This window comes from Ambystoma mexicanum, chromosome 1p, assembly GCF_040938575.1.
Source record: "Ambystoma mexicanum isolate Mex_15411 chromosome 1p, UKY_AmexF1_1, whole genome shotgun sequence".
NCBI lineage: Eukaryota > Metazoa > Chordata > Amphibia > Caudata > Ambystomatidae > Ambystoma > Ambystoma mexicanum.
Genome location: NC_090921.1, coordinates 243,140,866 through 243,165,018, shown reverse-complemented (window position 1 = coordinate 243,165,018; position 24,153 = coordinate 243,140,866). Strand labels below are relative to the sequence as shown.

General features: G+C 44.0%; 1 protein-coding gene across 1 annotated transcript in view; it reads right to left on the bottom strand.

Moving 5' to 3' along the window:
- The window catches only part of LOC138568643 (hydroperoxide isomerase ALOXE3-like), a 185,342-nt gene that overhangs the window by 19,276 nt on the left and 141,913 nt on the right, over nt 1-24,153 (bottom strand). The window contains exons 7-13 of the mRNA XM_069646448.1: nt 18,712-18,855; nt 17,844-18,047; nt 17,530-17,616; nt 15,875-16,035; nt 7,313-7,434; nt 6,338-6,438; nt 4,757-4,927 (exon numbers count right to left, since the gene is read on the bottom strand). Coding sequence (XP_069502549.1) covers nt 4,757-4,927; nt 6,338-6,438; nt 7,313-7,434; nt 15,875-16,035; nt 17,530-17,616; nt 17,844-18,047; nt 18,712-18,855 — 990 coding nt within the window. The remainder of the gene's footprint in view (nt 1-4,756; nt 4,928-6,337; nt 6,439-7,312; nt 7,435-15,874; nt 16,036-17,529; nt 17,617-17,843; nt 18,048-18,711; nt 18,856-24,153) is intronic.

The following is a 24,153-nucleotide window of genomic DNA, read 5'->3' as shown; positions in this document are numbered from 1 at the left end:
AATGAATGCCACAGTACTTTAATGCGTACCTTAATGTCTTTTCCCTTTCAGATGGAGAATGATGAAGGCGCCGGAGATGATGCCCAGGTTTGTGCCGAAGAGTGAACAATATGATGGAGCATATGAAGGCACGCAAGTAGAAAGTCTGTTCTAGGCCTTTAAACGCACCTTAATGTCTCTCTTTTGCTTGCAGGCGGCGGAGTGCGGTGCAAGCTGACTTTGGAGCGTACGTCACACAGGTAAGCCGTTCAGAAACAGATCGTTACTAACCAATGTTCTTTTGCCTTTGCAGGGCTCGATGGCGGAGAAAGAATGCGGCAAATACCTTAAACACTCCGGTGGATCGGGTAAGTTGAAGCGCTGACCTTGACTTTGCTGATCTGTGTTTTTGTTGTTTTGCAGATGCTGCTGAAGACTGAAGATCGGATTCTCATCAGGTAAATCTGGAGATTTCGCGTTCACAGGAGCCGGAATGGAAGATTCCCTGGAGCAGACACGGTGAGCGTCCTGCTGCTGATGCAGAATAACGCGAAGCACGTTGCACCAATCGGGTGTGGTTTAAATAGTGCACAGGAGTGCTTAGGCGTCTTCTTCCACAGCCTCGCCCAGGTAAGAAAATGAGTTCCAGTTTTCAGAAGAGTTCCAGTCCTAGGAAGTGGTGCCAGCCCCACCCAGAGGAAAAGTAGTTCCAGCCAGAAGAGGCTGAAGACATCTTGTCGGTAAGGAAGCAGCATGGTCTTCTGCAGGTAGGTCCACCCAAGCACTTCTGTATTTGCTATGAGCCCGGCGCTTCTTGTGCCGGGACCAGTCCCCACAATGAGCCTGGCACCACCGGTGCCAGGACAAGGCCCAAAAGGTCCCTAAAGGGACTTGCTGGCGTCTGCAATGAATGTTGTGAGCCTGCTTCCAAGGGCGTTGGGCTGCTCCTGACTCCTTGGAAGCAGTGGTCATGACAATATTCCATTTTAAAGGTGATCAACTTCCCTTCTATCCTTGCCTATATCTTCAAAAGTAGTATTATAAGGATGTAATGAGTGATTTGTCTTTACAGGGGAATTAAGGTTTTCAGAATCTGAGAGGTTAATATTTGAAAACGCACATTCAACATTCCCTTGTTGATCACAGGTGTTTTCACCTCCATAAATGTACTGTGTCTACCACCATCAGAATAGATAGAGGGAGCTGTTCTTTCCCAAAGCTGACAGGAAGCTCTTACAAATTCCGGTATCATGGACTTGGTCCTCTGAAAAAGATAAATATCCCTTCCCGCCAACAGAGTCCTCCCGTTTCCTTGGGGACCTTCACCTCCAAGGTGATCCTCCCGGCTAACACCACCCCCATGGTCGGGATCAGGTAGTGGCTGCATTCACCTGGGAGGAAACTTTAACTAGAGGTTTTGTGATGACCTCAGGATCCATCACATATCTTTCCCTAAAGATCCGACCTCCCGGTCCAGGTTATTCTCCAATTCCTACACCATCAGCCATCCCCATATTCATATTCATTGAAGGGTCACTTGCTTTCCTGTACTGGACCATCTGTGAATGTCTCTTGTACCCAGGAATCATGGGTAGAATAAAAGGAGGTGTTCACGCTCTGTTCATCAAGAGGTTTTAACATGTTTCAACTATCTGTGCCTCTTGGAAAATACATTCTTCAAAATGGGGAACCTTGCAGCCCAAGATCAAGGTTCAGTATTACTGCCACTAATACTGAGATAGCCTTTTCCAAAATGATATTAAGCTTAAGGGATGTCCCTCTGCCAGTCCATGAAAACCACCAATATTCTTTTGTCCTATGGTTTCCAAATTTGATGGAAGAATGGCGGCTTGCACTGCAGAAACCCTGTTCCCCGTTTTCCATTGCAATACCACGATGACACTAAATATTCTCCATACCTCAGGTTTTCCTTGAGATCTCGTTTTAGTGGAATGGTAAGAGATGGTACTTTCATTAGAAAAACCATGTCTTTCTTCCAAGATTGATGGGAGCTGAGTCACATTAATATACCGGATGTTCAGAACACCATTTCAAATCTCCCAATTCAGTGGAAGCAATATTCTAAGAAAAAAAACTTAGATCTCTCAAATTAGAGGTTAATACTGCTAGGAGTGTATCAGATTATTGAGCGGCATTTAGACCTGGAGGTCATTCATTGTAATACTCTATGTGAAGAAAGAAAATGTCTAGAGGATAGAGAACCTTTTTGGTTATTCTTTTTGGCATAACGTGATTGAGTAATACCGTGGTTTGGTCTAGGATTATTGACCTGAGCACCATGCGTCTTCCAATTGATCCTTAAGGTGCCCAAGGTTGGGACAACAATTTCTCAGACTTGGTTGGATTCGTTTCAAAACACATGTTCTGTACTACTTCTAACAAGCCTAAAGCTAACAAACAAGCAGGAGACCTTTCTCCAGACACATGAATGTAGTGCTTTTAGACTTCTCCCTGTGCCAGGATTCCCACACATCACAAACCTTCTGGCTCCATCTCCATGATCTTACAGGGATTTAGTGATCGATTCAGGAGCATGAATTTCAGCTCTTTCCAACTACAGATGAAAGGATAGACTTCAACTCTAGGTCCCTGATCAGGCCTAATGTAGGCAGATCTATAAAGAGAATTCTACTTCTAGTAATAAGGAAATGAAAATCTTACAATTCCCATGAATTATATAGTTCTGCGGAAAGAACAGATGGTACATATTACCCCCCCTGCTGGCCGTTTTACTGGAATAGCCGGTCTTGAAAGTTTCAAAACACACAAGCCTAAATATAACTATCATTAGGGTGCTCCCTTAGTCTTTTGGTTCATCTGATGGAAATGGGACCAAAATTAATTTCTTCCCCAGTGGGTCAGTTACTGGAGATATGATCTATAGAGTGCATATGATCCAAGCAGTGATCCTCTTCTGACTCAATCTGTGGGATCAGAATCTACCACATGCATGTTGATTCCCCAGTTTGTATCAACTGATCCTACTCCTGACACTATGTGCGGGGCCAGAAATGTGAAGCGTACAACTTTGAAGGTTTTTCATAAAATGCCATTTTATGGACTTAAAAAAGGTTTGATAAATGCCTCACTCCCCGTACCTGGATAAGGATTTCCCACCTATCGAAATAAACTAAAGTAAAAACTATAACAAAAGGATCCTGTCCCTTACCAACAAACGCGAGGTGATATGGCAATTTAGGTACAATAGAAATAAGTTATTTTCAAATCCTGGTAACTCTCCTTGTAACCTAGGGGGGCTCCCTTTCCCCAGATCAAAACAGGATTTCAAGCAACAGTTCAAAAGAAGGAAATCCTGTCTTGCAACAAAGTTCCCCTAGCTCCAGTAAGTCCCTCATTTGAACAGTTCATATGATTTAGCAAGTCTTCTCTCCACTTGTGGCAGAGTGTTCCACACAACTGCTTCATAAGTATACTTCAACAGTTCTGTGTCAACAAAATTCTTGTCAGAATGATTCCATAACAGTCAACAATAAACTTGTGTCAGCAATATTGTTTTGTCAGGATGATTCCACAACAGTTCATTATGTACTCTGACCTGGTCACCTCTTCAAAGTTTGAAATCACACCACAGTACTTCACCTGGTCCACTCACCTGCCAGGTCTACAGCTACAATGTCCCTTGTCCTGATGTACCCACTTTCTTGGACTATTGAAACTACAAGGTACCTGTGGCACAATTCTACTTCAAACAAAGTCGTTTGACTTTCCACATCAGAGGTGTGCAACATTACAGATACATAACAGAGCGATTAACAGATACAGCTGGGGTAGGATACAGATGAGGGGTACAGTTGTACCAGGTGGTGAGGAGAGGAATGGGTGGCTGCTTGCGAGTCACATTTACTCTTCAGATGCTAAAATACCCCACACGGAGCAGGATTACAAATTAAGAGGCATTTCACAGGTGCATTAAACAATGTTGTGTACTTGTTTAGGTGCATGCAATTTCCCATGGGATGCTACTAAGTGGGGGACCTTCACAACAATATCAATCACAGAAATATCCACCAGCATAGCATTAGGAGATGTAGGAAAGACAGCCAAAAGGTGAGCAAGTTTTGGAACCAAATCGTGCTCTTTAGATACTGCTTTTAAAGGTAAATTCAGGACAGAAACTGGCGCACCTTCTGTGAGATTAAGGATTGTCATTTTTCTCAGTGGAATAATGGCATACTATTTCAAGCACTGCTTTAGTGATGTGCCACCAACATGAAAACAACCTCCATGGTGATCCAGTACTGTTACTCCTTCCTCTTTCACAACTGGTCGGGAATACCTGCACTGCAGGTAGGATTGGGAGGCATCTCCAACATATAGGTATAGAAGGGAATATACAGAGGGGGGAGTGTGAGGATTCAGGGTGCATAAAACCTTAAGATACCATAGTGTATGGCATTTGCTTCTTTTATTAAATCCTCTCCCCATTGAAGAATGAAAAATAGTTATGAAAGTAGGGGGGGGGGGGTTACAATGTTGGAAATTGACTTGCATGGCACATGAATTTTCTACCAGAAAAGGGAGACCATCAAATGTACTGCTGAACTCTGGTGTTAAATCATAAAGTGCACCACATACAAGGCCTATGAAGGGTTTCCTTAAGCAAAGCTGTGCGACTTTACATGCAGTTTAAACTTCAAAGCTATGGCTCCTGGTCCAGTCACAATGTGGCCTCAAGTTATTCACTGGTTGAGGCGTGGGAGGGAGAAGGATGAAAGTAGTAAGAGACCGCCCTTACCATGTCCCCAGGCTCTTTACTCAGGGTCCAGACAGTCGTCATTATGTTGGTGGTGATGCCCACCTCAGGCAGGGCTTCCAGGACGTTTTCCATTGTTGCCAAGCCCTTGGTCTTGGGAGGAGGCTGGCGCATTGTGCTGGGAGCATTGGGCATCCAGGAGAGGAAATCAAACTACAGCGCCAAATACAAAAGGAAAGAAACAGTATTTCACTGTGGCGAGACCTCGAGTAACAGGAGGTTAACAGACAGGTTATACAAAACAGAGCGAGTTTACACCAATTAAATAATGACTGATGAGGATGACATTGCCACAGTGGGAGCAGGATAGGTAAACTGTAATGCGCGGTCAGCCAGGACAAGTTAAAAAAAAAAAAAAAAAATCTACCCGCTTCCCATCCACACACTACCCATTATCTATTTGTCTCAATCACCCCAGTTTTATCCTCTAAAAAAAGTACAGAATCACCTTCTAGTGTGCTTTTCTAGGATTTGTGACAAGAGCAAATTCCTGAAATGGCACAAACCAAAAGGGGGAAAAAATGTATTTGGCATATTCAAAACAGGTTCGATGAAGCCTCAGTATGATCCGCTTGGAAAAGAAAATACTCTCCTTCGTAAATGTAAGAAGGCCATCAACAAGACTCTTGACCTCTTCGAGTACTAGAATCCCAATACTAAGGCTTCAATATTTCCTAATGAAAATGAGGGTGTGTAGATGTCCCAAGACAAACATGTTACAGGCTTAACCTCATTGCCCGATGTAAGCCTCACCATGGCATTTTGTCTCACATTTTAGGTCTGAAGAGAAAAACGTGCAAACATACAATTCTCTCTGCTCGATTATATCCAGTGACATTTTCAAAATGTATGCAATGTTTAATAGGGATGGGTGTGGTTTCCATGGCGTTAAGGCTGAGCATGAATCCTGCGTGTATGATTGGCCGGATTTTGCTAAATCAGACGAGAGCCGGGTTTGCTCCAGCAATTCCATACCTTGCACACAGATGGCAGATTGGATGCCTGCTTCAGCAGTTATGTGCAGGACATTCGCCCACCTCCTAATGTTACAGCCCTTCTAAATGCTCCAAATGTTGACCAGTAAGGCAGTGGAGGCAGAGTGATAAAATATCCCGAGGCTCGGGTATAAAGCCAGAATTAGAATTCTTATCACTACACCACATCTCCCTTCATTGCAAAGGGCCTAATTTAGTTTATAGCCGTTTCCTTCTGTCCCACCATTTACTTCTCTCTGTATATATGAAACACTGAGTGAGTTAAAAGGAATGCTGCATTTTGCGACAGCCTTTAAGTCTCAAATTACAAGTCAGGCATGTCTTATTTACAAGTTACCTATTTACAGGTTAGAACTTGCCCATATCATGACCTTCCTTGGAGTTTAAATGTATGTCATATTACAAACTACTGAAAGGGAGAGCAGGTATCACCCTACAGGTTTTACTTCTGGTGAGGCTCAGCCACAAATGCCCTTTGGAGAAGGACAGATGGTTCATGGAGCCGGTGGCTACAACCGTTGCTATGAAGATTGATTCCTGAAAATAGGTGCAGCACATTCTGACTCACCTGCCCACTGTTGACAGCAGCATGCTGAGCTGAACATGTGAAAATCACCACGGTCAGATACTTAATGAGCTCCGCGCGGGTCTCCAGAGAAGAAGGGATGCCTAAGAGAAAAGCAACCAGAAGAAAGCCAGTAACTGCGATGGACATGTTCAGGAGCACCAGAACACCATATACATGAGTCACAATTCTGTGCACTCCAGAGCCAGGCTAGTTTGATGGGTGTTGGCTTGTGATTACATCTGTGGGATGCTTATTTATGTAGCACCAGCACTGCAATGCTTTCAGGTTATGGGAAATTGAATACACCCGAGTGTTTGGTGGTAGTAGATTAGCATTCCAGAGATCTAGATTACTGAAGACAGTATTGCAAAGCCGCTTTCTTTCGGAAACTCGAATCATATCTATGTTGAATGAAAGCCTGTTAAACTGCCACAGTTCACTACAAGTGTTGGTTGACACTGGCCAATTCCTGTCTGCCAGTCTGCGTTTATGTCCCTTTCAATTCCTGCTCCTTCTGAGCATCAGTCTGATCAGCAGTGATGGCCATTTCAGACAAATAAGGGAATGTGGAGTTGGCACTCCTCACATGAGCCCAAATCCCCAATAACCTGAAAAGAAAATGCATTGTAACATCTTTCACTCTTCACGATACATGATCAGTATCTGTATGAATCAGCAAACCAATGCTAATAGATAACCAGTGCAAACACCCATATCAAAGAGCTGAAGTCTTACTCTTTAAAAGCCAAGTATTCGAAGTGTGATATTTATACAGTGCTTGCAGAAAAAAGGGGATCGCAATCTCTCCCTACCAAACCCCAAATTATCCCTAAGCAGCTGGGTGGGCTTCAAAAACCCAAATTTCACGACATTCGAATTTCAAACATTTAGGCTGGACGTCTCACTATTGGGGATCTGGTTTACATACATGTTGACGGGCACCAAGCTTCCAGCACTGAGGTTATCCAATCTTACCCGACGATTCCCTTTCCAAGAAACCTTCTTTGAAGATCGTGGCCACCCAGGCCTGCAGCTCGGGGTCCTTCTGAATGCTCTCCTCACTCTTATAGTAATAGCCAACAATGCCTGACACATAACTAAGAGAAAAGGGAGGGATTTAAATGAAATATCTACTCACCAACTCATTACAAGCACTGTGGTATTATATGATCTTTATAATGCTAACATAGGATCAATATAGCCCAACTTCCTGCAAGCACTACAGGATTATGAACATTGCATCATTACTATCAACAGACCCACAGCCTCCAAGCATTATGGAATTATGATCCTTGTCTTGCATTAATACCATGAACATATCTAGGGCCGAGAGGATAGCTCAGGGACAACTAGTTTGTCTTGATAGCAAGACTGAACAGCAATACAGGTTAGAATCCTGGTGCCTTGCTTAGAGGCTAGTCTCTGGTATCATCATTACAGGTTAACCAATATCTACCCCATACAAACACCACAGGACTATAAATGTTGCATTGCATCAATTGCATAAACATCCCAACCAGTTGAAAGTAAGGATTATGAGCTTTGAGTTGCCTCCCCGCTACCAATGTATTGCCCCCTGAAAACTAAGAATGTACTGTGTTCCTACAACTCCTCAACCCCTCCATGTAACCCTCACACTGCCCAAGCTTCCTCTGGCCCCTTCCTGGGCAGGTGGGGCGGGGAAAAGGTTAATTACCTTTCTCACCACCAGTGTCACCAGAAAGTTTAACTGCAGAGTTTTAGTCTAAAAATAATAAAATATTTAAACCCTTTATTTTTCTATCAATATTTGTATGGGCTACCAAGAAAGCAGCATTTTAATCCAGTGCACTAGGCCCATCTGCCATTTTGACAAAATGAAAAAAGGGGAGACATCATGCAAGAGCTTACTTTAGACGACTCGGGGATTTAAACCTATGGCATACTGGATACATAAAGTAAGCTGCTCAATATATTAAAGGCACCAGATGCAGAGATCCCCATTTCAAGGGAAAACATCCTTAATGGCAAAGGGAATGCTAAATGAAAGCTTTTTCAATACATCTGAAAATGCAGTTTTCTTTAATTATGAAGCATCTTTGCAGAGTAGGATTTTAGACATAGAATCCATAGGATGTGATGTTCTAGTTTAACCAGAGTGTAGTTGCACATGCCATTAATGGTCGAAATCCGTAATACTTGAAGGCGCGATGTGCATTTGTATCGTATATTGTTTATCTAGGGTGCCTGAATTTGATTCTTCATTAGCGATCAGAAGGCGGCTCAAACTTCTTTTTATAAACCCGCATGAGGACACCCCAACAAGCAACAAAGTTAAAATGCAAAAGTTTTAAAGCCACATGAAAATAAACCTAGAAATCTAAATCTATGTAAAGTAATAATGGGCATAAAGATGGAGGAAAACCCAAGTGACATGATTTTTCATGATCTCCCACTCGCCGGAGCCCAATCTTCGCCCCAGAGGCAGTCAATGCCCGCATCGGGCTGCGGCAGGCTTTGCAACAGAATAGTGCTATAAATGAAGCAGGGCTTCAAAGAAAGTTGGATTTTAGCTATGATGGACAAAAAAAAGCAATACAGAAATTACAATATAAATATTTACTGGTGACATTTACTAAAACCAGACATTAGGCAGCTTCTTACAATCATCAAGGCTCCCCTCTCCCCCCCCCCCCCCATTTCCCAAGCCGCAAACGTAGCAGAGCTGAATACATAATTTGCTAATGATTATCCACAAATATGTGCCCCATAATCCTACCTGTGATGTCAGAGCGCCTGCGCTCGCCAGATACTACCACAAGCACTGCCACCTCACTAGCAGAGCTGTGGGCCCACTCCAGTGCCTCATTCCGTTGACTCACCCAAGCATTCCTAAGACCGTGTTTCAACCATGTACTCCTTACGGCATAATGCAATGGGCATAAACAGAAAAAAAAAATCAAAGTGCCACAGGCACAGATGCGTCCAAACAGATCGCGACTGCCACCTCCCTTCTACCATTCTTAGTAGGATAGACCCTATGCAGAATTCAGAATAAATACAACTTTTTGGAACTGTGGATCCCATCAAGATGGGATTCCTGTCCCTATGGAAATATTGGGAGAGTCTAAGATTAAAGAGCCTTCACACATAAGATGTTGCCTTTCTTCTTCCAGTTTCTTTCCTTCAACTCCTCCATATCTGTTTTGTAATTTGGTTGGTGCATCACAAACGGCCCAGGCCAAGCTCAACCAGGCCTCATCCGATTGGTCGGACTAACTACATGTACTCAAAACTTGGCTGAGCAAGTTACTTTTTCAAATGATCTATATCTACACCCAAGGGCCATGAAAGATTTATATCCTCACCCAAAAGGTCATTAGTTCCAGCGTCGGCTCATCTCAAAGGGGTTTATCACCCAGATCTTCCTCATTTAGGATTGTGGTAATGGTCATGTTCATTTATAAAGCACCTATACACAGGCAGTACTTGCTAGAGGTACCCGAGATGGTTTTAAAACCACCTTCTGGAGAGCATGCACATTTAAATGACCTCCGACAGCGTACAGTCTGCTGCCCAAAGTGAAGATTAAATGTAAGAATAACCCACACATGCCCCACTTTAACCCGTTTCTAGACCTGTGGTTCTCATCTCATCTTTCCATGAGTTAGAACTAGAAAGTCTGCTAACCAAATATCCAAACCTCTGAGCTTGCTCTAGAACCACTCCACTTAACACGATCACAGCTGGTTCTGCCAGCATCAGGCAGAGACGTTGCTCAAAGGTGTAGGCTCCCCATTGAAACTTCCCCGTATTAGAGCTAGGCTAGAACCCATGCCCTCCCACTTCTATTCCCTGAACAAAATAACTTTACAGAAGACCTTGTATGAAGCTGTAAGTAAGGAAATAGGCTCGGCATTTGTAGGGTTGCATTTTGAGCGTGGTGAGCTGACTGAACTCTTATGCAAGGAGTGAGTACTAAGGGAATGGCCTGGTCCAGGTGCTGTCGGGGTCCCCCTTGGTGGAAAGAGTGGAATCCTGTAGAATGGTCACCCCTGCATGGCACCTTATCTGGGCAGCTCAAAACCATAACTTCCCACTGGGAGTATTGGGAAGAGTTGGACAATCTCCCATCCCTGAACTGACCTGCATCGCTGGAAGAAATCAGGTGATCAAAAGCTGTTTAGTTGGGACAAAATGCTACATGAGCCTTCATACTAGATTCAGAGAGATGAGGAATGCCGCGAGACAAGGATCTGTTCTAGACAAGAATTCAAGATTGCTCTGACATGCATAGCGACTATGCAGCTACGGAAGCATCAGTTCAGAGAAAGCAGATCATGAATCAGTACACCGAGACTCCTTACCACAGATGTATTCATTTTAATTGTTATTTATAACGCTCTTAACACCCAGAGGTTTATAAGCACAGACCTGGTGATCGAACCGGTTGCTCTGCATAGTCTTGCTTCCAAGGCGAGCGTGTTGGCCCCAAGCTATCCTCCCAGGACTTTCTAAAGAGATTCCAACATCTCTTAAGAGAAAGCCAGAGAGACCATTTTAAAGCCACCAACCAATTCCAGGGGCAGACAAAATTAATGAAGCCTACTAGACACTATGAAAAAAACTGATGAGCCCAGTGCAGGGGACAGTCGGAACTGATTAAACAGACCGGGAACTTGCTACTTCCGGTCAGACGACAACTTGGTACAAGGTCACAACTTTACCAGAGTAATTGATGGCTACCTGGAGCCTGATGCAAGGCAGTTGACCCTGCAAGATGTCTAGGAAAGACTAAAGAATTAAATGCTGATCCCCAAGTTATGGTGTGACCCTCTGAAGTGAACACTAAGAAACCAAATCATTGTGACCACTGTCCAAGTGCATGTTGAGAAACAAGGTCATGGTGACACCCGCCCAGTGAATGATGAGAACCAATGTAGTGGAGAGGCCCGACAATGCTGTAACCCCGAGGTATGGGTAAAGACCTACCTCAAACACTTAGGTTCAAAGAGACCCATCTACTTAAGTGAAGCACCAGAGGCTGGAGAGAAAGCAAACAGCACAGCAAGAAACAAGTTTATTACAAACCGGAGCATAAAGAGGCTACAGTGAATACTGACGAGAAGGCTGGGAAGCCAGGGAACTAGAAGGTGTAACGGAGGAGTTTTGACAGGAATGTTATGTGTTGGTGAGTCTAGGAATACAGACTATTTCACAGTATAGTCAAATGACAAGCTGAGATGGTTATCTCCAATAGAGGAAATTGTTAAAGGGCTATATCATTGAAGGAACTGCTAAATTCAAAAGATAAATGGACATTTTATCCCTAGGATTGTCACTATGATGCTCGATCAAGGTGAAACATGCTCTTGTAGCAAAATAGAAGCGGTTTTATTACAATTTAACTTCCACAAGATCTCTGGAGTATAAATACTAACCACAAGTTGCATCTGGATTTAGTGAATCTACCCTAAACCCTCTTATTGTACCAGCTTTGTACAGGACTCCACATATATCCTCAAAGATTCCAGAGGTAGGACGTTTATCACTGGGTGCACTCTTGGCTCGGCTGGATGTCACCTCACTGTATACAAACATTCCACATAAAGATTTAATTGCTGTATTACAGAGAGTCGTATAAAAGTTAACACCAAGATAGACAACCCAAATGTGACCATCACATGTCGTGTGTGAGTGTAAATCCCATCAAAGTTTTGCTTCAATGGAAAACTCATAAAAAGTACAGAACAGCTTAAAGACAAAAAAGGCATATCTGTTTGCCAACATCTTCATATAAGGCCTTAGAGTTTTTACAAAAATCCAAAAAAAATCATTAACATACCTGCTTTACATTAGTTTAGTATTAATTGTAATGCGCTGAAGTAGGCCCGTGGGCATTGGGGTGCTAACAACAAACATACAACCACAAACAAAACACAGAAAAGGTTACATTATCCAGACTCACCATTAAGAAAGAATAGTAAAAAAGTAAATGAAACCTAAAAAAGGAAAATCAGAGAAAAGGTGAAATCCCTTACTTCAAAGCCAAGGGGGCATTCCTTGTAATCAAACTGCATAAGTGTCCAGTCAAATTCTAGCACCAGGCAAATTCATCTATCCATTTCAAATTCGATGAGCGATGAGAAGTTTTTATAAAAACAAAGTAATTGTGGGAGGGGGCTGTCCCCACACCCCACCAGACAATGTTTTTTCTTGGGTACACCATTCATCCAATTCGCTTTGCCAAAGACTTTAAAGCCTGATCTGATAATCCCAGCCCCAGTTCTTGGATGAAGAAATGCCAAAGCTTTATTAGTGTTTCTCTGGACTCCCTAATGGTTTCTCCACATTGTTGATCAAGAAATTCCTCTTGTCCATCACAAATTCTTTCAAAGTATTATCCTCAATCATGGGTATATGCATTTTGCCTACACGCAGTCCTTAGAGCAGCAAGATTTCCTAATAAACTACCTGGACAATAGTTGTAGCTGCAATGACCTTTGGCAGCAAGGCAGGATTCAACAGCGCAACGTGGAATACCTTGGAAGGTCATTTTTGGCACAGGGTGCTTCAACTAACAGTGTATGAATATCAGCCATGCGCTATGAATTAGGGCTGCAGACCCTATAAATATATCAATGAAGACATTGATAAGGCACATCAAGGCCTGTTGAAAGAATGGACTGATTTGATTATGCCCCTTTGGCCGACGCAGGAATATTAAGACACGTCAGGAAAATCCATGCGCTGTTAAGAAAAAACTATTGTACAGTGACTGGATTAATACCATAAATAAAAGATCTAATCCTGTATCCAGTCTTGAACTAGGAGGCAAATTGTGTGGTGTAAATCAAACCCCCAAATATTTTGAAAAGTTTGAGATGTCACTGACCAGTTTTTATGGCCGAGTCCTAAATTTGTTACCAAGGAAATGCCATTCTTCAAACTGCTGTCGATTCTGTGATGCTACAGTTGAGTCCATAAAACATCTGGTCACCGAATGTCTGGCCGTAATAGCACACAGGAACCCTTTTTGGGAAAGTTTGTTGCATTAAATGGAAAACTGGTGCTCTGTGCTTCAAGTCGATTTGTGCCGTGGTTGATTATCTGGATAAACTATTGAAAAAATTAGAAGATTGAAAGGAAAGTACTTCACCTCTACTGTGCAAAAGACCGAGTTGTTCTACGCAAAGGCCTGAACTAGTTAGTTCAAATGTGCAAGAATTGGTGAAGTGTTGATGAAGATTTTATTGTACTTGGATGTGGAAGAGTGAGTGATTGAATGAGAAAGTGAGATAAATTGGCGTGGATTGTAAAAAAAAGTTTGTAATAAACTAGAATTAAAAAATAGAACTATCTGGACAATTCAAGCAAGAAGACGTTGCAGCTACCACAGGCGAGTCGTTTTAGAGATGGACAAAACATCCTGCGACTTACATTTTTTTACCTTGGGTGGGGTGCTTGTATTCACCCAAAAAATCAGTCTGGCAAAACTGGGAAACTTAAGTAATATCCTGTTTAGTAGAAGATTTATTCTCGAATAGAGAGCTGAGCTGGCCCAAACTCAGTCTGACAAAACTGATGTACCAGATCAGGTTTCCGAACAGTTTGAGAAAAATGGTCTACCTTATCTGCCAGGACTGAGCAAATTTGTCACTATCCACCAAAGCACAGAAGTCTGCAAAGTTTCTACACCGATTTAACTCCCGGGTGGCATTTTCTTAACTATGCACCATTTCTCCGGTTCAAATTGCAGTTTGTTCTTCATCCATCCTTTGGTAATGCCTCAGTGATTGTAGGAGTCCCCCAGGAGAAAACGTCTCCACCATTTCACCTGGGGATAGTCTCCTTCACGAACTACTAACCAGTACCTCAGCCACACAAGACCCTTTTGCTAAAGGCGATGCAGGTAGCTTGGTAAGGGCCAGATGGTTCTGCTTTTCTTGAAAAGCCACCTTCTTTACCTCCTGAAAAGAGAAACCAAGCACAGGGGAGGAAGGTGGCAGTCAAGATGGATGCTCAGAAACCATTTTACAACCATTTGCTCTAGTAACGGGCACACTAGAAACTAGGAATCTGAAAAATTGACAGTCTATTTAACAGACATGCCAGCCTCCATTTGCACAGCATGGCCTATCAACAGCTGCCACAAGCCCTGCCGAGGCAGAAAAAACACGAAAAAAGGGGTAGGGCTAGAAAACAAGTATAAGCCAGGGAGGCAAAATAAAAATGCTGCAACAAGGCAAGTGAGTCTATACAGTACGCAGTGAAAAACTGGCAAAAATCTGGTACAAGCTCAACTCATCTCCACGTTCCTGGGGGCCCTAACCGCCCAGCTCACCAGAGCAGCAACCAAGTCACCCCAAAGGGCACTGCTGCGCACCGCCTCTGGCTTTTAAGATCAAACACCACCGGCTCAGCACCAGCTACCCAATGACGCCAAAGCTCTGCACCATGTCGCAGCACGCATGTAGAAGATGCACCAGCTCCTCGAAGCGGGTGGTTAGAGGAAAGGACCCAGTAGTGTCAGGCCGTCAAGCTGAACCCTCCAAAGGCCGCTTCCGATGGTAGTTTGCTACTGGCCAATATGGAGGACATTGCCTTAATTTGGACAGCAGGTAAAGAGCTTCTTTAACAAGTCTATGTATTACTAAATGGCTTCCACCAAATTCACCATGAAATATTTGAAGAGCATACACTTTTTAGATACAACTCTGTTGGAAGGAACGGCCAACTAGAAACCGCTGTTCACATGAAACCCATAAATAGCTGCACTGGGCTAGTTTTCATCCAGTCCAACTAAAATGGTCTATTATATACAACCATGTCATCTGGTACCATCACATGTTCAAAAAGAAATGTATGGGCCACTACTTGCCAGACTCATTGCATCCTTCTAGAAAAAAGGCTCACTCCGACAGATAAATCGAAGTTATACTCTGAGGAAACCCACTAGAAAACTCTAGAAATACTGAGCTTGTGACACTAGAGTCTGAAAAAAGAAAACACTTCTAGACTGAGGAAAATGCAAACCTGAGCATGCTTTCCAATGGTGTTTTTTTAATGTTTCACTTCAAAATGTTTCTAGTGTAACAGGAGTAATTTTAGAAATGTTCTGGGGCCCACATTAAAACTGCCTGTGTGTAACGGTAAAACAATAAATGTGAATATGGTTGGTTCTTAAAATGCAAATAAAAGCTGCAAATGTGAACGGTTTTCAGTAAAACTGTTGCAATATTCCTACTTCGATCAGTTGTGTGTTCTTTTGGATAAGGCATCCATTCCAGACTTCTATTTCATGCAAACTAATCCTTCAGCCAACGGGGTGCAAATGGAAAGCTTTTTTCTTTGCTTTGAGAAGAAAATGAACAAATCTATGGGGCTGCTAAATCAAATGCATTTTACTGCCTCTGCATATTACTTCCATTTAGTGCAATAAAAAATATCAAAACCTCAATGTTGTGTGATTTTAAAACGTGACTCAAAGTGCCAAATGTTACCTGGGCCACCACCAAGAACAAAAACACTTGACCTTTGGCAGACAGCATGTCCTACCTCTCGATAGCGAGCCAAATTTTCAATCCGTCATCTCTGTAGTAAAAATGGGGCAGCGACTGGACCTCACGGGCCAGGAGATTTTCAGGCAAACAGAGGGTAGTGTATGTCAGAGTTTCCATCGCTCTCTTGATCAACTGAGTAGTACCAACTGCTGTGTTCTGGGAATTAAAAATGGAAATGTTCACCTTAGGCAAATTGATCATTTTGATTCATTTAAACCAAATGTTCATTCATACTGGCCCACCACCAAGACCACAATTCACAAACCTCACATGTAATCATGGGTTGAGGGCTTCTATTGATGGGTAGGCTGGGGATGAGACAGGACTAGTTAAAGATATTTCTCTTGTCAACCCAACCACTTCGCTGATATGACACTATAGATTATGTGCTGGTGGTTATCTAATGGCAAAGGCTTGAGTGTAGATGACTTTGCTTCATCCCAGATTGCTAAAGGGTCTCCTTCTGAGCCAATGCAAGTCTCCAGTAGACAAGAGCTGGAACAAAGTCCCTTAATGTATTAACTGCTGGTAGGAGGTTTAGTGTCATCTAATGAAGCATTAGAGTCTGAACCAAAGGGCTCAAAAGTGTGATGGGTGACCACCACCAAAGTTGTCCCCCAGCCAAAGATCACCTTGTACACAACAGAGCCCAATAGTAGGGTTACTAACGCTATTGGGGCTTGTTCAGGTGGAAACAAGGAACCCTCGTCTCGTGTTTGTTGTGATGGAGCCTGCTCAGATCCCCTTGCCCATTATCTGGCATGTCCACACCACAAAGTAAAGCCTGCAATTCAGGCTGCTAGGTGGTTAGAGCGTCCAATTCAAGCTTGAATGCTGCAGGCAAACGATGGGTAGAGAGTCTTCTTTATGGTCTTTCAAAGCAGGACCTGTCCCATGATAATGGAGGTTTGTTTTTTCTAAACATGCCGTCACCCATGATCTGACCGTCTGGACAGAAACACTAGAGATTAGCTGTGTAACCATAAACTCTACTCTAGGAGTCACAGCTAAAGGACAGCAGAGTTATTTTTACATCCTTCATCGTGGACTACTACCTAGAAGGGATGGTACCAGGTAAAGGTGCGGTGGGTTTGGTCCCAACAAACGTTAATTTCTGGAAATATCTGAAGGATCTACCCCAGCTGGTGGGATGTGGGAAGGGTGACTTGGGAAATCAGGGCAATCAACTATGTCCTTGTCCTTAAGAGATAGTTAAAATTGCTTGAGGGGTTTTGGGGGGGGTGAAGGTTTGGGAGCTATGCAACTAACCACAGTAACATTGTTTGCTGCATTTCTTCTGCCTGAGTTAATGACCCCCAGATGCAGGCTGGTGTATTTTCTTACACACTGGTTCTCACATAAAAATTAGAAATCTACTGAACTAATCAGTCTAGGGTAAAAGAGGCTTGATGCACGTGTAGTGTAAACACAATGTGGTCAGGTATGCAGGAATAAAATGATAGGCGAGCGTGTGCTGGAATTAGCTTGTCTCCCACTGGGTCCAGGCAGGAAGCATTCTTAGGCCTGGGCTTCTCTGCCCAGGAGAGCAGGACTCCTAATCAAGCCACTTTAAATATCATTACAAGAGCCTATTTTGGTTGCATGCAAGGTGGTGGCATGAATGAGACTGAAGACATACCAGTATCTTACCTCATCAAAAACACCACCCGGTCCAATTAGACGCTCCCTCGCAATCACATTGATTTGCAAAGTGTAGCGTAGGTGGGGAACCAGAAGCTGCGGAGAAAGATAGTAAGTTATTGGTTAGAGGACAGTGAGTGTCAAGTTCTGGCGGTACTCTAAGCTATACTTGGAGCCCTGTGTATGATCTACTAGAAACTCACTTGTCCAATTGCTTGCCATTCAACATGGTATGGCAAGAGTGGACCCAGCATGGACCTATTTCTCTTCATTGCTAGAGCTTGAAAATCAAAAGCAGAGGCCAAATAATTTGTTTTTCTTACCTTGTATAATGGGTGAGCCATTGGTAGATGGTGCAAAGTGGCGATGCAAAACACCTCTGCAAACAGGTGCGTCCTCAAAAGGTGTGTGACAGCCTGGTGGAAGGAAAAGGTTGCAGATCGTACCCACATTTTAGCGAGTATCCAATCCCACTCATTGTCGTTTGGCAGGAAGATGGGAGTCTCTGAACCCGGAGTCTGATTTAACTGCAGAGGAAGAAAGACACAAACTGCAGATATTGCCTGTATCTGACTTAGCACCCAGCTCATCCGTGCGGAGTATAAAAGAGGCATTTGATTAAATATCAACTTTTTACATAGTACTATGTATGTCAGATTCTTTATACTTCAGAGCACTGCAAGGTATGGTACTCTATTGACCTTGGGAAGATAGAGCACCAAGTTGACCCTGCTGCAGCCAAACCTATGGTATTCAGGTTCCACTGAGTTGTGCAAGTGGGGAACTTATCTTGTAGAGCTTTGTCCAAGAAAAGCAGGAAGACCGAGTAGAGCAAGCACCCTCGCCAATCTAAAGGGTAGGAGTAATGCATAGAACCACATTTTCTCAAAATGTCTAAAACCCTACAGAGGTACCTCAAATGCAAGAGTTGCTAAAAGTAGTGGGGCTGATGCTAAGTAGATCAACATTAATAGTGGTTTGAGGCACGTTTCTAGGAAAGGTGTCAACATTCTGCCCAGTAGCTATTGCAGATCAGATTGCCCACCACACAATCTAGACCTGTGGTTCATGATCACAAACACTGCAAGAATTGCCTTTTGACTGAAGTCATTGGCTTTCTGAACAATGACAGGCTTTTTGGTGGATTAGGTAAAATTGATAAGACGGATAGCCGATTCAAGAAATTCTTACCTGGATAGCCAAGGGGATAATCTCATCCTTTGGCGTGCGGTAGAAGAGACACAAAGGAGCGGTTATGTACTGCTGCTTGCCATTTAACACACTTGCACGAAGTCCTTCCAGCATCTTGTGATCCACAATGAAAATGTTACCTTTCTGCAAACAAACACACGAGCATGAATGAGTGCCCGCATTAAGCAGTCGGTATGTCTTACGCGCGTTTTGTGTGCATTATGTCTGTACTTTGGGGTTACCATCATGCCATATCGCTAAGTTTGCGTCATAATCCTACACAATCAAAACACATGTATTTGGCTCATTCACCAACTATGGTTGCTCTGCCCAGGTTTTCCCCAATTCTAACAACCTAAAATCCAAATGACTCATTCCTGAGCTACAACATCAGCTTACGGCTGTAAAGACACATTTTATCTGAAAAACCCACTAACACTGTTAAGGATGTAAAGGCAACCATTAGTACTTGTAAAGTTTTAACTGATCATATCAGCAGATCCCTGCCTTCTAGTTTGCCAGGTGCAGAGTTCACACAGTTTACTTCTGGCATATTGAATCCTGACAAAATCAATCGAAGGCTATTTTGGACAGCTCATCATTGGAGTTGCTTGTCCACCGACCACTGGGATAGTAAGTTACATTAGCAAACCCAGGAGAACTTTACCTTCCGATGTGCCCACTCAACTCATGTCCTGCTTATCACGCACTCACTGGTCAAACATGGCAATGAGGTTGCTGATTATATACAGGCCAAAGCCATTGATCTTGCTTTTTTAACTGAGACTTGGCTATCAGACACTTCTGGTTCGCATTCGGCTCTTGCGTTGACCGTCAGGTATCATTAATAAAAACAGATTCTCTAGTGTTGGCAGTGGTGTTGCCATTAGTCATTGCTCATCCATCTAGTTAGGCGAGCAGCTCGTGATGGGTGGAATTATTACTTGCTAAGATTTTGGTCAACCCCAGCTTTCTTAGTCTTACTGTACAGACCAGGCTCATAATGCATCGATCTTTGAAGAATTGTCTTGTTGCTTCATTCATTTGTGAAACCACTTTCCAAAGTTATTCTGAGTTATTTTAATTATTGGTTGAACGATACTCTGGATACTACGGCTACTTCTGTTGAATCAGGGTTTGGAAGATGGGGGATTTGTTCAGGTCTTTTCTGCTTCTACCTACAAGGATGGCAGTACCTTGAATTGGCTCTGTACTTTGGGCGTTCCAGTAGGTCTGAAAGTATCAGGAAGTAGACAGACAACTGAATAGTGTTTGGGTTGAACGTATTAATAAGGAGTTTGGAAAAATACCCAACGTGCCCTATGCTAAGGTGGCATTTCCTTGCCTAAATTGAACTAATGATAGTCCGTCAGAAAGTTGGAAACAAAAGGTCTGTCCATGTCCAAAACCTATACCTTCCTTCAGATCTAAATATATACAATGTGTAGGGATGCCATCATCAAATGAAAAGTGCCATAAGTGCAGTGTGAGAGCTCGGTGCTGCCCCTGCCTGTTGTGATGTGAAGTTAAGATTGGGGAAAGTCGATGAGCACAATGGACTCCTTTCTGACAGTGGAGTTCAACCTCCTTGACAGCAGCATCATACCCATTGGCTAATCCCACCACTTCTGAAGCTGGAGTGGCAGTGGCATGACCAAGTAGCAAGGCACCCATGGGAACTAAAAAAAGGCCAAAGTTCAATCACTGCTTTGTGCTCACCCTCCTGGGCATCGTCCTAACTGAAGCTTCGAGGGATCCTTCCTAACTTGGGGTAAAAGGGTTGCCAACATCAAAACCCTAGGCAAGGGGTCAAAGCTAAGGGCAATATGAAGCAGTCCTGCTCACAGCTTTGAGTAGGAGGGCCAGATCACAAATAAGGAGAGGATTTCCTCGCCCTGGCAGCTGCCGAGATATAGGAATAAGTGAGCTCTGGTGATACGGGCTTAAATACCAGTGGGGGTGATCCTGCTCTGTACTTGGAAAAAGCTGCTGTTCAAGTTGCCATGTCAATGCAATTACAAGAACTGCCTTCCAACTGGTGATTAGGCACTATCCCCGTACTCGTGGAGGGTTCTTCCCACCTGAACGCCTTCCTACCTCTTCTGCTGGAGTAGCACAATACCCCGCTCAGCGAATTGTGCAACGACGTGCTCCAGATAAATCTGTTCCTGTCCTGCTGCTAGGCCACCTGGTGAGTTAATCAAGCCTTGTGACGTTTCCCCATATCTCTCCCCCTTCCATCTCTACGCCTCTCCCTTCATAATGTTCCAAACCCCCTGATTTACTCAAATTGCTACTCTGACCTATCCTACCAATCTTTCAAAGCCAGGAAGGAAAAAGTTGAAGCAAGATCTCCTGATGTCCAACCCAGGCCTACCCATAACCAACGTAATCACTTCTTCCAGGTAGACTGCCACTGACATTCTCTTCGTCTCTTAGAACTATGACTCTGCATATGGTCTCAGTCCTCTCCCCTTTCACTTCTTTGCCCATTATTGGTGGAACCAGATGTTAGGGAGAATTCTCTTTAGGCTGAATTTCCTAACCTAGTGAGTCTACCAGCAGCTTTGCTGGATTTCTGGAGTTTGTTTTTTTCTCCTGCCAAGAGGGAGACTTTCTCCCACTCTTGGACATGATTTATGGTGTTCTTTTGACTGCTAATGTGTTTTATGGGCTATGGGGTCCTTTACTCCATAGGGTCTCATGTGTTTTTACGATGTGTGTTACACAGCACCCTCTGTGCAGTAACACAGAGGTGTCAGTGACACCCCACCATAGACTCCATACCCTGGGAGTGACTACTGTCTCCCAGGGCATGTAAAGTCACCATTAGCTTTACTAGTCCCAAATTATTAACAGAAACCAGTACAAACCATCATATTGTGGACGTACTGGTCGGGGCAATTTGATTGCCCTGGGGTCTGTTAGTCGAGGGGGCACGTCTCCGTCCCCCCCTGATAGAGTTTTGGCTGGTGGCAGTGGAAACTACTTTTTATATTCGACCGCGAATATTTCCCTATGGGATTTTCCCATTGCTCGAGGCTACCAACTTTAATTATTTAATTCTCATAGCCTCGAACATACCGCCGGTTTATTTATTAATTCGCCGGTTGGTATTTTTTGCCAGGACTCGATTCTAAAATGGCATTTGTGTTCTCTTCTGTGACTCCAACCCAAGTCGAGCCCTTTGTTCCACTTTTTGGCGGGCTTCTCCACAGAAGCCCCAAAAAGTGGTGCCACTCTGGGTACCACAGGGGGTGTGGGAGGGGGTTTAGGCACCCTGGACTGAGTTACCTTGGTAACTCAAGTTGCACTCTTGTGTGATTGGCCCAAGTGGTGAGCCGGTCGGCTCACCACTTAGCATGTTTGATTGACAGCTAGGCTGAGCGAATGGGGGTATGCTGCATAAAAGCAGGGCTTTGGGGACTGGAACTTCAGAAGTCGCCACAGGACCTGAGAATCCGACGAGGGAGAAGCTGAGCCGACCTACCACAACATCAGTGGAGCCCTGTGGAACCGACTCACCACTTCCCCGACGACAGAAGATCTCCCGGCTGGAGAGTCTTCTTCCCCTGACTGGTGGGTACAACCAGTTTACCTTCTTTCTTCGCACCCCAGACCGGTTTGTGGTCGAACTGCCCGTGCCAAGCACCCCGGCGGCCGGATAGCCACTGAACCGCGAATCAACGGACCGCTCCTTGTACCTGAGAAACTCTGTGGATGGTTTCTTCCCTGGCAGTGCAACGGACTCCTGTCTTCCTCCCCGACAAGATCCTCTCTTCCCCCGGACGAAGCACCGACTTGCATCCGCTGCCAGGCACAACTGCCCCCGCTGGAGTATTCTCACCACTTTAAGGTACCGTGTCCGCCAGGCCTCCCTTTCTAAAGATTGCTACAAGGTAATAACCCCTTAACCTTCTGGACTGGGCTGGCCGCCTTGACCCTGTAACTGGTCTCCTTTGGTCCAACTCTTTTTGAACCTTTTCAAGACTTGTGCACTGTAAGCGTGTGACCTTGGACATATTTCGTTTTGATCCTCTTAAAGCGGATCCGGCCTACTGACTCTAAAACTCACGGTGTTACTTTGCCTTCCTCTTGTTGTGTTCGTGAAAAAGTGTTGGGATCCGTTTCAATTTATTCTCTGCTTTTCTCTCCTTTTAAAACGAACTATTAGAGTGCCATCTACGTTAAGCGCTCACCGCTGTCTGAAAATAAGTGGGGCTTTACTTAAGACTGGTCTAATATTCTTTTAAGGGAGTGTACATCTTTTAGTGACCGTGTTTTTGAATTGCTTACTATTAGTGCCTGTGTGTTTTTCTAGATGTGGTTTAAATACGTATATCTCTTTTACACCAAACCCTGGTCAGCGTTTACTTGTTCTATTGTGTTCTCTTGACCTATTGTGAATACTCTGTATACTGCCTAACTCTTCTTGAGGGAAGTCTGACTGCTCAGCCACAGCTACCAAGTGAATCTGTGTGGTACAGACTGCTACCAAGTGGGTTTACTGCCAAACACCTGTAGTCCTAAATCTTTTGCAGTGGTCCCAGAGGGAACTGCACAGGTTTCTGCCCAACACCAGATAGGAAGTACTCTTAGCACACTTCTCATGCTCTAGGTGCTTCATTAATGTACCGGAACGGCACCGTCATGGCCCAAGGCTCTCAGCACAACCTTATCATTGATTGGCATCTTCTGTCACTCATCAACTTCCTCCTGTAACGCTCACCTGGTATCCACAGGGACGCCATCCAGCCCTAGTTGGATGATTTGCACTCTCAAACCCTCTCCCGGTCCCTTGGTAAGGCCTTTGGTTAAAGATGGGTCTGCAATATAGGAGAGCTGGATTCAATACCAGATTGTCTGTGTTTTCCCACCTCCCTTGGCCACAACTACTTCCTCCCCCTTGGGCCCTCTCCTCACCTTAATATTGTAAAAGGTGGATTCTCTGTCCTGCGCCTCGTGGCAATGGAGAGTAGATGTGGGGGGCGAGCAGCGACCAAGTTACTTAACTGGTGCAAGCCCCCCTGTGGGAATCCAAGCCTGCTGCGACTCTGTAGGTTTGCTGCTTTACAGTCTTTATATGCAGTTCTTATATTCCTCTTAGTTCGAATAATAATGTCTTGCTTTTAGATAGGGAAAGGTATTCTGGTGTGGTCATGCAGTTTGAAGAGGAGCATGGGCCGGTAGGCGAAAGCGCAGTGTGCACGATGCTGTCCGGTGAGTAATGTGCGATGCGCGGCGCTGTTTTGCCTTTCATATTGCTAACCTGTGTTTTTTCACTCCTTGCAGGTTGTGATGTTCCTCGCCGAGCGCCGTAATGTTCCAGCAATACCGACCAGGAGATGACTACCCAGTTAAGAATTGGGTGGCTTTCTTCATTCGGGAGGAAACGTGAGTAAACGCTTACTACTGTCTTTCTTTTTCCTCTTTCCAGGAAAT